The 16,316-nt window shown below is 40.1% G+C and overlaps 1 protein-coding gene across 2 annotated transcripts; it reads right to left on the minus strand.

Moving 5' to 3' along the window:
• Window positions 1–759: 759 nt before the first annotated feature.
• LOC110959679 (FYVE, RhoGEF and PH domain-containing protein 6-like) lies at window positions 760–16,218 on the minus strand. 2 transcript variants are annotated; one of them, XM_051952612.1, is made up of 21 exons: window positions 15,987–16,218; window positions 12,852–14,844; window positions 10,847–10,985; window positions 10,493–10,560; window positions 10,001–10,031; window positions 7,152–7,303; window positions 6,488–6,644; window positions 6,269–6,356; window positions 5,708–5,758; window positions 5,550–5,608; window positions 5,156–5,227; window positions 4,763–4,831; window positions 4,278–4,361; window positions 4,098–4,177; window positions 3,847–3,949; window positions 3,569–3,715; window positions 2,351–2,456; window positions 2,127–2,221; window positions 1,917–2,042; window positions 1,684–1,823; window positions 760–1,593 (listed from the first exon to the last, which is right to left on the minus strand). In XM_051952612.1, the coding sequence occupies exons 1-21, from the start codon at window positions 15,997–15,999 to the stop codon at window positions 1,557–1,559; spliced, it is 3,810 nt and encodes a 1,269-aa protein (XP_051808572.1). In that variant the 5' UTR covers window positions 16,000–16,218; the 3' UTR covers window positions 760–1,556. The 2 variants fall into 2 exon arrangements, with proteins under 2 accessions (XP_051808572.1, XP_022062329.1); XM_022206637.2 differs by having other exon boundaries at window positions 10,847–10,988.
• Between the last annotated feature and the right edge of the window lie 98 nt (window positions 16,219–16,316).

A 16,316-nucleotide genomic window follows, 5' to 3' on the forward strand; every position in this document is an offset into this window, starting at 1 on the left:
TTAGGTTGCTGCGGTCTGTCTAGTCTTGTGTGTGAAAGCTGTGCAAACGTGAATTAATTTTGTTTTGGCATCAGCTGTAATGCCTATCAGTGCCAGTCTCAGGCAGATCACTTATTAAACAATATAGAGAAATGTTAGCAAGCTTAAAGCACTTCAGTATTTCTCCGTTAAGTCCAGCTGTTGTCACATAGGCTCTAATACCAAACAAAACACAACGTCCAGAACCGTTTTCTGACCAGTGCTGCATTATATGTCCAAGCAAACGCTTACATACAGTAAAATCATGAGGTACCTTCACGTTATAGTAAGGAGCAATGAAAAGTTGCCTTAACAGTTTCATTTCCAAGAGTAGGCTGAGTGTTGTGAATATTGGAGTCTGACGTTCTGTGGGACCAACTATGTGATGATACAGTTTCTATAATACTTCAAGCTTCTTTCTGTATTATGTTGTAAAATGAAGTTTTCATATCATCATATATTGGACAACATATACAATGATATTGATGTATCCATTATAGAACTTATACAGCGGTCGGGATTTAATGTAAAAGGAAAATTTGTGCTTTTTAGAAGCAGGTATGTACTATACCTCACACGTATTACACAGAGTATTTGGCAAATTTAGTCAAATATTTTAATATATTTATGTAAATACTACTCAATAACAGTGACATACAAATTTATGAATTTCCCCTGAACTGATTGTTAAAACATGAGTTTTTCATCATATTAATGAACCCAAAGATGAAGGAGACGAAGCACAGTAAAACTGAAATTTATTAAACTGACAAAATTTAAGCTGTAAAATTTAGATTTAGGTAAAATTTGATTACATTTCATTTACAATAATCTCTATATACATAGAATATGTGTGGAAGGATATAATCTATGTACAGCCATTTGAGTGACTTAAGTGCAAAACACATTGTGGTGCAGTTGTGTTCAAAGTGTGAATATTCCCCAATACACCATGAAGACTCTAGGATAAACTCAAAATTACAAAAAGCCTTAATCGTGTAAGGTGAAAGTTTCTTATAAAAGCAACAAGTGAGAACATTGTGTGTTTTATAGCCAACTTCTCAAGTGTAAAAAAAAAAAAACATCTGTGCAATTAGTTTTGACCTCTAAATATTTTCATTACCAGTCTCTAGATGATGGGATTTAATCTAGAAATCGGTGCTACAGAGATTCAAGTAGGATACTAGACAATTAAATTAAAATGCTGTGACAAAATCAAAGTCTAAAATAGCTATAAATTATTGCATAGTTATTCTTAAGTTGGAGGCAACATTGCATAGTTCCTAATGGAAAAGGTTAATCTTAAAATACAAAAATAACAGACTAAAATCCCACCTCCATAGGAGTGACCTAAACTATGTAAAATGTAGCTACAGTAAATCTGATAAAAGCAACAGAATACAATATTATATTTTGGTTTTCATTTCATTCCAAGTAATAATGTGTCTTGTGATGGCTTTTGCAGAATGCAGAGAGCACTGAGGTAAAAACATGTTCAGGCATTCATGCTGAATGGCTTCATACACTGAGAACAGATATTAAAGCACAGTGGCTTCTTTGAAGGACTCGATCCATCTGTAAAAAAAAAAAACGAAGATGTTAAAAATATTAGTATTATTGCTATAAAAATATGTAGTAATAAGTGGGATCCTTCTTCAACTATACCTTTGGGCAGTTTGGGCGTCATCAGCTTTGAAGTTGTAGTAAAGCGTGTTTTTGTGGTAGAGTTTAAACTGCAACTTCTGGGAAGAATCAACTTTCAACACAAATCCTAACAGGGGCTGACTCTCCAAGGCTGCAACATCCTGCACGAAGAAATAGTTCAAATAAATGTTAGATGGACTACATAAATTCCCAGTGGTGCTACCTATTATAGTATGCTACTGAGGAGACCGTACCTCACTTGCAGCGTATGTGTACAGAACTTTGTCTTGAATGACAAACCACAGCCTCTTCCCCTTTTTAGTTCTCTTGGACCTCTGCAGATACCCACTCATGGAGGAGTTGTCAGTGTTTGCGGACACCTAAAACCAGTGAAAATCCCTTTGATGAGTTGTCTGGTCATTACAAACAGCAATGCATCTGGATCTAGACAAAGCTTCATTTACCTCTTTGAGGGCTGCAGGTATCTTCTTATGCTTCCTGGCAAAAGTGAAGGCAGCTTTGTTTCCGGGGGATACCGCTGCTGACAAAGCCCTTTCACCTGAACAACAGAAACAAGCAGTATTTTAATACACATAGAGTAATGTCTCAGCCAGCCACATGAAAGTGTAAGAACAACAATATGTTGGCATCAGACTGCTTGGAGTTGTTGGATGGAAGGCAGACTTACTTTTCTGCTCCTGAAGAACAAGGAAACACTGGTCACACACTCGAGCTGGCTGGTTCTTTAGATATTCAAGACAGTGTTTGTTGGAGGAACAAGACTGGCACACCACCTGAGAGGATGATACAGCAAAAAGTAGATTACTTCTTTTTCAAAGGCAATACTAATGTGATCTGATCTACTTTTTTTTTTAAAGAAACAGTCTGACATTATATAGGTAACATGCCGATGTGAGATGAAGAAACTGATGTCTAAATATGAAACCATTACCAGCATCTGGCTGGACTGTTTTTTGCAAGAGTAAAACACTTCCTTAAATCTTACTGTGGAATTACCAGGGGTAATGGAATTATCAGAGCTTTACAGATGTTGGAGGGAGGCTTTAAAGCTTTTTTAAAAAATAGTTAAGCCACAGTACAAACTCAAGAGGAGCTAGGGGAAGTTTGGCAGCTTGTAATAAGACATTAGCTTCCCTAAAAACATGATTTGTGAAATTTTGAGGGTGCATTTATATTTAGCATGTTTGCTTATTCTACATCTTCATCATCATGAATCATAATTTTGTATGATTCCTGCATAAGAGTGAAAAATATCTGATTGACTTTAATAAAAATACTGTTCTGCATGTTGTTCTTGCCGTCACCATCAAAGCATAGCGTTCCAGTAACTCAAAGGAAAGGGAAAAAAAAATCTTCTTTTCTTGCTGCTATGTAACCAAACAAAAGAATAAATTTCCCCCTTCACAGTAAAATTAGGCAGCAGGAGAAACTACTTTTCATCTTTTTTACTTTAATCACTGTCACTAATAGGATTAATGATGAATAAAAGTTATATTAAGTGCCTTTAAAATGTTGTCTGCCATTTCTGACCATAAAAAATGCACACAGAGCTCAGTTTTTTTTTTGTAATTCACTTTTTATTGCTTTTTAGAACACAGAGCTCAGTTTGATGTTTTCTCCTTTTTCCAGTTTTATAGCTTAGTTAAGCTGACACCTGCTTCTGCTACATATTCACTATATAGACTGCAGATAGGAGAGTTTTGTCTCTTTTCTCATCCAGCTCTTAGCAAGAAAGTGAATTAACATATTTCCCAAAATGTCAAACTATTCCTGTCTGTTTCCATGTACAGATTCAAAAACTATCGTAATCAGCATTTTTTTGATGTAGCATGTTTTAGACATGACAACTATTACTGCCATATCTGAGCACCTTTTGTCGCCTCACCTTTCCACATGCACGGCAGTGATGTCTCCTCCACGTCAGGGTGAACTCACAGGTACAGATCATGCACATGGTGGTCCGTGGGTCTGGGATCCATATAGGAGCTTTGGATCCCAAAGGAGCACCATGGTTATGGTCACTCAGATCTACCTGGATGTAAGTAAGAAGCACAGGAGTTACCTTTCACTGCTCCTATACACATCATAAAATGTTTGTTTGTGTAGTTCTCCCTACTATATAGGTTTATACATCACACAAACATGTGCTTGAGGATATCTTACCTGATCAGGAGGCTTGCCAGATATAAAACTGATTTTCTTCCTGGTGTAGTCACTGATTGCTGTGGAAATTGCCTCAAGCCATTCATCGCGCTCTGTGGCTGAACTGTAGGAAGAGAAAACAAAATACATCTGTATCACGACTACCCAGTTGTCCCAGATCTATGCATCACAAGGACAAACACTACCATGAAATGAATAATAGAAGATTGTTGAGGCATTACAAAGAGATATCTTTTGTTTCTGATTGTTACCTCGCAGAGAGAATGAAAGAGCGCTCCACACTCTCAATCTTCAGCTCATTCTGACAGGCCTCCTGACTTGGTTTGCTAACCTGTAATTATTTTCATTGTGAGCATTTATGGTAGTGCGTAGCTTAGCTTGTAATAATTAGAATATGAAAAGTTGGTGGAAAAGAGAGGAGGAATTCTCACCTTCATCCCAGCCAGCGACAGCATGTTGTTGAGCTTGAACTGTCCCGACTGAACAGGGGTGGTGTAGAGCAGGATGTCATTAAACTAAAGGGAAAATGACAGAAACATTATTTTCATTCTGTTGTGACTTTCTGTTCCGACTTTATTGACATGCTACAGAAGAGCTCAGAGTAATTTGCATAAAATATAGGCAAAAAATAACTTCACTGCAAAATATTTTCTGGTTGAACGTAGCCTCCATGATGTTCTGATAAGGGTCGAAAGCAAAGTTTAAAGTCATAACATGAAAGGTGGAAATCTCTCATCTACTGTATAAGTTCCTTGCACCAGCACAACAGGATGCATGATGACATCATACTTGAAAACACAGATGCATTTTGGACTAAGTGAAGGAGGGAGAGTGCAGATGATACAGCCAATAGTTTTATTGTGGCTGTGGTATGAAAGCACGAAACAGGAGAACGTTAAATAAATGTGTACTGTACCAGGAAGAACATTCTGGGCTGCATGACCTTCCTGGACAGCTTCATCAGGATGCCCTCTTTGAGGAAGACCTGGAGCACACAAATATCACAAGAAAGGTTCAAATAAGCAAAAATAAGAAAATCTTATAGCATTAAAGGACTGCAGATATACTGTAGATATATATATATAGTAAAACAAGTGATGATTGAATTCAATTTGGCTGCTTTGGTTTCAGCTTCATGATATTGTTTGAGCTGCATAAGTTTCATGGCTGACTGAGAATAGGACAAAGACGCTGTTTATGTTGTTAGTGCAATCTCTTGTGGTGCTACTGTGACGAATCAATGCTGTGTAAAAAAAAAAAAAAAAAGTCCAGTGAAACAAAATGAAAAATCAGATCATTGCAGCCTTACCCTCCCAGGTGTGACAATCTCATGGTGGCCGTTCAGACGGCACTGCACCTGAATCAACTTCTGGAAAATATCCTGAGAGAAAATATGTGAAGATGAGCAACATGTATGGAGCAGTTACTCAACAGATGTGTAAATACTGCACACTGAATTTGAATTACATTTAGAATTGTATAGATTTTTTAAATTAGAAGCGTTTTCTATAGTATAGTATTGTACAGCAAGATTTTCAGAGTATATGCTAACCTTTAATGTTAATGTTATTACCTGCCTTTTTGTTATTTTATGTTGTTGTATGTAAGCTGATGAACACTTGAGTTTCCTTCGGGATTAATAAACTATCTATCTATCTATCTACACTTAAAGAAAATCATCCTGGATGAAAGACGGCTCTCACCCCTTGTTTCATGATGTCATTAGCATGATTGGCCACCTCTTTCACAATAGCAAGAGCAGCTGAGTGGATAGAAATGTGTGTTAGTCACATACATGACATTCAGTGTTTCTATTCCACCAAGAAAATTTCCAGTTTATGTAAAAAGCCTGCAGGTTTACCTTGAGTGTCCTTGTAGTCATCTGAGTCTTCTGACAGGTTTTTTAGATAATCTGAAACAAAATTGCATGCATTTTAGATTCAGGGATCAACAGGGCAAACAAACAAGTGGAAACTAATTGCGCACTGCCTTTCAAGTGCTCAGTCCTGAGTAGTAAATTCTTGGAACGATTCAGAAGCAAAATCCTGGATGAAAAGGTCTCCAGGTACTTACATAATGCAATTATACAAGAGTGACGTGAGGAACATTCTTCACATTTTGGCACTGAGGGACAGACCCTGATCCATTAGACTCATGAAACGCTAAGCTCTGCCATGTTAAAGCTCATGTTATGTCACCAAATCTGATTTGGGCTACACTTCAAAAATCTTATTATATGAGGATTGAGGAAGCAAAGCAAAAATTCCAAAGTATTTTAGTTTTTCTCGACACTAGAGGGCAGCATGATGCCTGTGATGAGACAGGTTGGTTGGACTCTTTAGCCCTTAAACAATAAAGTGACATGCCGGTAAATAACACAGATTTATTTAATGCTGTGAAATTGACTCTTTTGCAGATGTACCTGTAAGCAGCAGCTGATACTGAGGAATCCTCTGAACAGGCTTCAGGAGGTAATGCTTCAGAGCCAGGTTGGCACAGCGTGGAGTCGCCTTGATAAAAACAATGTCATATCTTTACTAATGACACAGTTTACAGGAACTAAGGAACACCTCCATACACAATAAAACATCACAGACACACCCGCTTTGACACAGAAAACAGGTCCAGCAAGCAGCATTACCTCAAAATTCCGCACCACAGCGCCGAATGCCGCATTCTTCTTCATCTGCTCTTCCAGTAGAGCCACATTCTTGTCGTACTCACGGATATACGTGGAGTACATCTTCAGATAGGGCCCTTTCTTCAGGAAGATGTCTGCTACCTGGGCATTCTCATCCCTGTATACCAAGTAAAGTAGATCTGGATTAACACTGCCTTTGGAAGATTATGTCAAGAATGTGGTTTTCATGAGACAGAACATGGACAAGAGTATTTGGACACCCAAACTTCATGTCCATATGTGTTTGTTGTCCATTGAATTTCAAAAGTGTGGACATTAATATGCTACTTTCCACTCTTTTGGGAAGATTTCAGAGCTTGACTGTTCGTTTTAGTTCCCATTCAGCCATAAGGGCATTAGTGAGATTGGCAATAATGGGCAAAAAGCGCTGCCATTTGGTCCACTTCTTCCCAAAAGTGGGATTGAGATCAAGGTTCTCAAACTCAAAAAGACTTTCATTTATTGACCTTTGCCGAAACAAAACCATCTAAAACAGCCCCAAAACACCTGCACACATCTATACATATTAAAAAAAAAGGTGCATAATTACTCTTTTGGTCAGTCAAAGGGATCAAACACACAAATGTATAAATATTTTTTTAATATATATATAACTTTGTTGTACCAGTTGGCCACTCTCTGTCTCAGCTCTCTGAGCAGGTCATGGTTGAGTTCATAGAGCTGTGGGAGATAGTACAGGATCTGGTTGAGAAGACGCTCCTCAATCACAGGTTTACCACTCTCTTGAGACGCTTTAGACACCGAATCACGGAAGTCCTGCAAGTCACACAGACAAATACATTGTCAGATGGTCAAATAAAGGAACTCAGGCACACATGGAAAAACAGAGTATGCCAAATATAGTATTTGCTGAAGTGGTTCTGTGTAGTTTGAGTACACAGTGCAATGTGACACCACAGGATTAGTTGGAAGAGGTGTAATAATGGTCTTCTCTGCTACATCATGCAGCATGGTACAGATTAGATAAGCTCAGCAGATCTTAAGATAAAGAAAGAGGAATGCTGCCGTCTCATGACCCACACACACACACACACACACACACACACACACACACACACACACACACACACACACACACACACACACACACACACACACACACACACACACACACACACACACACACACACACACACACACACACACACACACACACACACACACCTGACTCACATTAAAGATTCTTAAATTTCCTGAATACAATGACTCAGGCCTAAAAAAAAAAAAAAAAAAAAGGAGCAGCAGAGCCCGAGGGTGCTGTTTCTGCTTCCCTTTCTGATGATGTCGAGCCTTTTTAGTGCTTTATGGGGACATGTGTCAAATAAAACGGCTTAGAGCCCAGCGTGAAGCCCTTGCGGTTACCATGTGTGATCTCTTCCTACAACAACAGCTGACAATGAAGGAGGTGGATCATGTGAATACGGATGTGCCACAGAATTAGAAAAAATGTGGGTGTTACATGAGATAAGAAAAGTTTAGACTGCAGACTTGACTGTCACAAGTATATAAATATTTTTGATACGAATGACAAGGCTGAGAAGAAGCGGTGGTGCTTTACATAATGGTTTAAACAAAGCAAAGCATTTTCTTCATGGTAAAAAAATCAAAGCGCCTGCAGTTGGCATTTTGGAGACAGCAGCTTTTCTCATCCGACAACAAAACTATACATAAGCTTCTAAAAATACACTCAACTCATCCATCTGTTTGCTGACTGAGTAGCAGACAGAAATAATACAAAGTCACTTCAACATTGTTTTAAACTCCGTATGACTGTTGTTCATTACTGGACTCTGTTCCTCTGCAGTCCACAGAGACCCAATCAGTTCCTGTCTGAGCTCTGCAGCGAGGAATCATCGCGTATGACTCAGTCCTACTACGTTCTTCTTTCATGACCTCCAAACATCTGCTATACTGACCGTATTTATCTTTTGTTGTAAAACAAAAATACAACAAAGATGATTTTAACTTTGAAATGAAGGGCTTTTAACTAATGCAGGTACAACGGTGGGTCACATGGGTTGTATGAAGTATTTATCAGTCTTCTGTGTAATAAATGTCTGACCCTTGTCACTTGCTTACATAAAATACCTTGTGCTCTGTGTTTGTTTTTGTTCGATATACAGTTTTCAGCAATACTGCACATTTATGAAGGTTGTAATATGGATTCCTAATTATTTTATCTACCTGATTTATACAAATGAAGGAGCCTTACTACATAACATAATCCAGCTCAGTAGCACCACATTCTATGCCTCCCACAGTGAGCATGAATCTGAATCAACATTTCTCTGAAACTGTTTCAACAAAAACTGAAAATTATAAACCTAACAAAGGGATGCATTCGTACTTTACATTACTCAACTCAATGTAAAGTCCAATATGTCCATGTTTTTAAATCTTGATTTGTCCTTTACAGTTGCTAACACAATACACCATCGTGATAAATTGGGTGAAATTGCTTAACAGATTCTTTTATTTTCAAGAACTCTCCATGTTTTGGTTGCACTAGTAACATGGCTATTGGGGTGAACATGATGGCCCTAATTTAAATATGTTAAAATAAATATCAGACAGATTGCCATCAAGTACTTTTTTTTTTAACAAATACGTATTCCCAGTGGAAAAATCTGAATCACTTTGGCGATCCATGCCTGAAATTTGTGGGAGTGAAATGTATGGCCTGAAATATAGTACACACATTCACAGGATGAGTTGTACTCTGAACTCTTGAAATTTGGTGACTTACTAATTTTTCGTCTGTCGTCATCGCCAGGTCAAGATTTAACTTTGTCCGTTACTTTAGTTTATGACCTGGAAAATTGATGACAGTCCCATTTTCACCATGAGCATGTTAGCGTGCTGACATTTACCAGCATCACTGAGCGACTGGCCAGTTCCTTTTTTCCTTATCTGGCATTTTTCAGTCTAAAAAAGGACAGTCTATACCTTACAATGTACACAGAGCACTGTAAAAGTGACTGTAAAAGCAGTTTTAACTGTGAGATTGTGAGAGCAAAGGTTAAATATAGGTTTGACTGCTGCCATTACACTTCAGTGTGTGCTGTCCTGTTGTGTCACAGACATTTTGAGTAAAGTACAACAAAGAAACCAAACCATCATATCCTTCTGGTGGCTTCGATCCAATACAGATTAAATTTCTCAAAACACCGCAAGCAAACAACTCGAATCTGTTGTGTTGAGTTACCATCAAATCGCACTGCTGCTGAAAGTGTGGGGGGAAAACCATGAGGAATGTGAGCCATGCGAGCAAGACTGAGGGGAGTCATCCTGCATGGGGTGTGCCCCAGTGGCCGGCATAATGAAATACATATGGAGAATGTGAGCTCAGATAGCAGACCAGCACTGGATCAAACATCCACAGAACGACTCTGCTCAAATGAGAGCAAACACAGAGCTTGTTTTTGTGCTGAGTGAAGAACCCGGGCTACTTACAACATGAAGCATCTTCAGGACATCAACAAACCTAGAAGAAACAAGAATGGAGAAAGAAAATTAGGTTCTAATGAGCTGTTAGGAGTTCCCAACTAGCATTCTCATTTACCTTTTGTGGTAACATTTTGAGGAACTTTGTCTGCTGTGCTCACAACATTAAAAAATACATTTACATAATAATACAGTCGCATTTTTATTTTTAAAAAGATGTTCTTATGTAATACACCGACAGGTTTCATTAAGTATGAGAGAAACTGTGCAAAACCTGGTGATAGTGACATATGTGGATTCTCCAGAGTTGTTTCTGGAATGAGAAGCTGTATTTAATATTCAAAATGTCCGTTTTTAATGTTATGAGCAGCACAAATGACACTTCTGACATATCAAATACACTAAATGTCAGGGATCTTCAAAGCTAGATGTAGCTGAGAAAACATGTTTTTAATCAACTGTGTGACTCTTTGCTTTAAAGGAAAAAAAAAAGACTCTTACACGCTCTCAGATGTCATGATTTCTGTGGCGATGTGGTGTATCTTGCTTTTCTTCTTTTCAGTCGGTGCCTTTCAAAGATACAAAAACACAGACTTAAGTAAATCCCTGTGTAGTAGAACTACGTGCTGTGCTGCTGTGCTGGATAATATATTCAGGTGGAGTTTCCATTATCTACAATGTGCAGCTGACATACACAATATCAGTAGAAAAGGAAGAAAAGTTCTTCCTCACAGGACAAAGAAATATGTTATCTCTGACGTTTTACAAAGAACAACCCCTGTAAATGATACCAGGAAATATTTGCTAGCACTTCGAGGGACTAAAGTCATAAATCTAAGAGTGTCTGCTCCTCACCGGACTCTCCTCTGGCTGCTCAGGGTCGCCTTTACTGGAGATGGAGCTGCTATCATCCTCGTCCTCATCCGAACTGTTGACCACATTGTCATCGTCCCAGGGGGCGTCAGACACAACAGCCACTTCTTCGTCCACTGAGCTTCTGTCAAAAGGTCAGCATGTTAGGCTCAGAGGAGAACAGGGAGCAGATGACACAACATGAACACATTGTGCAGACAAAGGGATCCATTAAAAAACACTGTGAATACAGCATTTTAAAAGCAGATGACTGGTAATTACGAGACAGTGAGGATATTATCTGTAGAAGATGAGGGACGAGAAATGGTTTAAAATAAAAACACCGGTCTCAGCACATAATCTGAGGAAGAAACTACTGCGTAGTTTAAATGAAACCCTGACTGTCCAACACAGTTCCTGCTCTGATCAAATGAGAGTCATAAAGAAAAAGAAAACACACAAGAAAGCGGGCACTTGACTAAGGCGGAAAAGACATTTAATGATAATGATCAGTGCCACTGCATACCACTATCTGTAGTCCAGTTGCCTGCATCAGGTCACAGAGCAGCAGTTTGCTGAGATGCTGCCAAGCCCAACAGCAGCAGCAGCAGCCAGAGCTCCAAACCCATCACAAACCACTACTCAACACCCATTTTGTTAATTTAACCTTGCAGCTTTAAAATGAGTACATGCAAGTAGCTAAAAAGGACGCTGGGCCAAAGATATACTGCGTGCCTAAAATGCCACAATTCCCTCAAGGGAGTGTTACAACTGAAACTACGGCACCTCCCTGAACAAAACTGCAGAAAAGAAACAGGCCGAGGCTAAAGAACATTTGAAACAAGCCAGAGTATGTGAATTACACTATGGTGTGTTTACAATAGCTGGTGCACATAGCTGTGACTAGTCTCCGTGAGCTGCTTAACGTGTTTTTAACATGTGATTGTTGCACAGTTTGAACTAAAGAGGGGTGACACACTAAGCTGTGCAAGGCAGAGAGTACAGTTACACAAACTGTAATCCGATTTTTTCCATCTGACTTCTGCTCACTGGTCATTCATAACCCAACATATGAATTCTTTGCATGAAAGGATTACTGCAAACATTAGCACCAAGACTATACACAGAGTAAGAGAATTTAGTACAACTAATGTAACCGATTGTTATGGCCAGACTTTATAAAGGGTCACTTGAGTCAATAAAAAAACAAAAAAAACCAAACAAAAATCACACTAGTCTGACACTTATCATTAGTATATCTAGCCATGTAGATGTACAGTTTCTTGATAATAAGTTTGGAGTATCAAAAATTCATACTCACAGACCTCACTAGCAGTTCTATAGACCTTGCTTAATGGATTTAACACTACTTTATATAAAAATCTATTGACAAATAGTTTCCATTGCTCTGAGCGACAGAAATTAGATTCTATCACTTCCATTTTTATAAAGTGTAGGCAAAAACCTCAATGACAGATCCCTGAGAACTGAGATATTTTAATGAACTGACCATTTAAGAAGTGAGACAGGTGTTGTTTTACTTCCCTCTGAGCCTCAGATAAATACAGAAGGCTCTACACTCAACAATGACCTCATTACAATCATACGTACTCTCCTTTCTAGGTTAAGGGTTGTTTAGTTTTACTGTTGCCTTTAACAATAACCTGCTGCCTAAGTTTATCTTTCAAACCTGTTTTGTGTAAGTCTAAGTAATTGAGTCAAACCACACATCATTTACACCTGAACTGCTGTGCAAACACACGTGCCAACACACTTGTCAAACTCCCCTGACAGGAACCTGCAACAAAACATGCAATGTAATGTGCATCTCTTACGAGCTTCCCTTTTCATGAACAATACAAAGTCACTCTCTGGTATTAACTACATATTTTGTAGATGATTTGTTCTAAGAAGCATTAGGTGTTTTCCATCACTCCTTTTAGAAAACAAGGGCGATCCAGTAATGTAGAAAATGTTGATAAGAGATACTGAGACAGTAAAGCTCTACCTGTCATACTGCTCGTGTTTCACAAGGGAGATATATGGCTCCTGCTCCTCATAAATGTCCTCGTCATTGTACAGAGAGCTCTGCCAGGCAGCAGACTGCGAGAAAGAGGCTCTAGGAGATGACCCTGCTTCCCCCACTGGCACATTTATGTAGTCTGGTATCTCCTCATAGTGAGCAATGTTCTCGTAGTAGGGATCTTGTTCAAGTTCTGGAGAAAACTCATCTCCGTCCACGTTTTGTTCAACTCCAATTAGCGGGCAGGAGAATTTCTGTCCAGTGTTGAGAGGCTCAGGGAGGTTCTGACATTTGTCTTGGTCCTTGTCAATGCTTGGTTCTGGGATCTGGCCTCCTTTTACCTTCAGCTTGGGTAACATCATCACTGAAAGCTTCAAGTCTAGCAGTTTCCTGAAAGAGGTCCTCCTCTGTCCATCAGAGCGAATGATGTCAGCCGCGGAGAAGGACTTGGCTTTCTGTTTGCTCAGGCTGGAGCGAGACGGTTTGATGATTCCAGTCATTAAGAGGTTCTTGCTTGATTTTTCCTTTGTAGGTGAAGGCATCCTCTCCTCCAGAACACTATCTTGCAAAGGACTAGCCTGTTGTTTCTCAGCATCTCCTACTTTCCCTACTTCTCTCTCCTCAGGCAGTTCCTTCTTCTGAATCAGTGCCATTGAGCTACTGTGTCTCTGGGGCTTGTTTGGCACTACTTTAACCATCCCCTTCTCAGCTCCCGCAGTGATGCCAGGACTCTGGCTGAGTTTCAGCTGACTGAGCAAACTGCTAGAAGGAGGACGATGTGTGCGGTGGCCGTCGGCTGCCTCCTGATCATCCGCTCCTTCCTTCTGCATCTCTTCATCTTCATCATCAACTGATACCTCCATCTCATTGTTGCTGCTGTCCCAGCCCAGATCTTCCTCCTTCACATCCTTTGGAAGCGTCAGAGGAGCAGAGGTTGGTGCTTTCTCAGGTGCAGACAGAAAAGGTTTCTTCCTGGGCGGAGGGGCTGGCGGGGCACAAACTCTTCTTGCAGACAGAAACATTGGTGGATTGTTTTCACTATCTGCCACACTGACAGACAGGGATGAGCTGCCCTTCCCCTCGGATGGCACCTTCACCTCTTTGACGTTCACTTCCCTCCTTTCCTCGCTTACATTGTCTTCCCTCCCCTCCTCCACCTTTTCCTGATTAGTCTGAACAACTGTCCTGGGTTTCCGTGGTACAGGGACAGGGATGGGCTTCCTAGGGGCTACTGGGACTGGTTTGGGTTGGAGTGCACTGGTCTGCTCTGAGCCAAGAGCATCTTCCTCTGGTCCTCGTCCAGGTGCACTCTGAGGTATTGCGTAAGCATTTTCCTCATCGCTCCATGTTCTGTTAATAAGAGAGGGCCGAACAGTCACCTCAGGACTGGGAGTATCAGTGCATCTGATGATGTTTCTGTCTACTGTAAGTGCATCTTGGAGAGGTTTGTGGCTAATCAGGTGGGTATTAATGGAAGAAGTGTTCGTTACTTGGCACTTAGCATCGTCTGTTTTCTCTCGGCTGCCATCAAGACTGCCTCGAGCTGTCACAACAGTCTTTTGGTTTTCCTGAGTTTTGCCCTTTTGAAGTGTTTTTAAGTTTTTCTCCGTTCTGTCCGTGCTTGTGTTCCTGATGCACATGCAGTTTTCTTGGTTACAAAGGCAAATAGGAATAATATAATCCCAGTCAGGCTTTTTGTTCTCTTGCTGTATTCCATTTTGGGAGTTTAGAAGGCCGATGGTCCGAGGAGTTTCTGACACTAATGTTTGGTGCAGGCTCCTCGAAATGAGAGGCTTGGATTCCACAGCAGTGGTGAGTTTTGAGAGGCAGGGTTTGGGAGCTAGCACTGGTTTAGCCTTTCTTGGTGTGCCTGGAGACAGGAGTGAGATGCCTTCTTTCCTGGGGATTGAGGGAGACAGCCCAGGCCTCTGGTGGAGGGACAGCTTTGGTTTCGGGGCCACCGGTGGCTTAGGCATGCCTGAGGAGAGAGAAAAACAAAAGACACACACTTTAGAATTTGTGTTAAGTGAAGTCTTAATCGCGTGCCAGAAAATCAGCATCACATCCCAATAAGCAAAATGAGTATGACTCTAATCTGACAGAAACATGTTCTAAATATCCACATGCTATAATTGTTGTATTTCCAGCAGTTTGGCAGATGTTGCCTTAATGGAAGTTCACTCTTTAAATCTGCTTTACAGCACTGATCCTAACCTAGTGAGAGCTTAATGTAAAACTGCTGTAAAGCACTAAACCACCTCTCTGGGGGTGGCTCGGATATCATGTATTTTGTTTGCCGCTCAATGCAGCAGTGCAGTAATCTGGCTAATGGCTCCTGTCAACAGGCAGGAGGAGGAGGAGCAGATGGGAGATGAAGAGTGGGAGTCATGCAAACTGGTACATCTAGCTGAGCTAGTGTCTTCAAATCTGAGGTGGACTGAGCGGTGACATGCAAACCTGTTGACGGGAAGGGATGTTGTTTTGCCACATATTTCCTTGTTCAGCAAACCACAGTTTAAACAGCTGACTGTGAACAAATCTCTGCAATAAACAAGGCGAGTGAGAAATAAAAAGAAAAAAGTGTCTTAGTGAGGTGTTAGGCCTTCACCTGCCACCAGAACAGCTTCAATACTTCTTTGTTTTGATTCTCAAAGAGTCTGGAAATCTACTGGAGGGTAGAACACGTTTTTGTTTTTTGTTTTTTTGAAAAGATACTCACTAATTTGGTGTTTTAATGATGGTGGTGGAGAATAATGTTATACACATTGGTAAACAGTAGTGGATCCGAATCATATCAGGAAAATGCCCCCAAGCCACTGGACCCCTCAGTATAGGGCTCAAAAGTCCTTTAATTTGTTACCCATTTGTGTGTGGATATATTTAATAGATATATGTAATATTGTATACACTATATGCAACACATCTGCTGAATTCTTGATTAAATCTCTTTAGAGTTTATGATCTGCCATCTGTAATGTACTAAACAAAGTGACAAATAAATGAACAAATCAGTCGAGAGCACATCAGATTTCTTGATCATATCTGGTAAAAACTGAACCGCAGTCACTTACAAATCATTAACCAGAGAAGTCATCGAGCAAACAGAAGTCAGCCACTCACCTGAGTTCATCATCGCTTCTCTCTTATCCTCTGGTTTGTCGCTTCTTATAGATCACTGCAGCAGAAACAAACCCTTCATGTCTCTTCAAGCACAGCACGCCGTCGCCTCAGAACAACTTATCTGTCATTAAAGCCTCATTTTCTTTGCTCTTCTTCGAGCAACACTTGCGATCCTGCAGCAAACAAGTTGTTCTCACTGGAGCCGCACCGGCTGCTGCTTCTGGCTGCGATCTGAGCCTCGGAGCTTCCGATTGGTTTCCATATTCAATCCACTAGAGGTCCTCAAACTGCCAGAGTCAATCAAAACAAAAGGCTTCTAGTAGAATTTGT

This window comes from Acanthochromis polyacanthus, chromosome 8 (assembly GCF_021347895.1).
Source record: "Acanthochromis polyacanthus isolate Apoly-LR-REF ecotype Palm Island chromosome 8, KAUST_Apoly_ChrSc, whole genome shotgun sequence".
Lineage (NCBI taxonomy): Eukaryota > Metazoa > Chordata > Actinopteri > Pomacentridae > Acanthochromis > Acanthochromis polyacanthus.

What these genes read in the sequence shown, in the direction of transcription:
- LOC110959679 (XM_022206637.2), bottom strand. An exon ending in CTGGCAAGCCTCCTGATCAG is followed by an intron (nt 3,716 to 3,846) that starts GTAAGATATCCT and finishes ACTTACATCCAG; the next exon opens with GTAGATCTGAGTGACCATAA. An exon ending in ACACATACGCTGCAAGTGAG is followed by an intron (nt 1,824 to 1,916) that starts GTACGGTCTCCT and finishes TTCTTCGTGCAG; the next exon opens with GATGTTGCAGCCTTGGAGAG.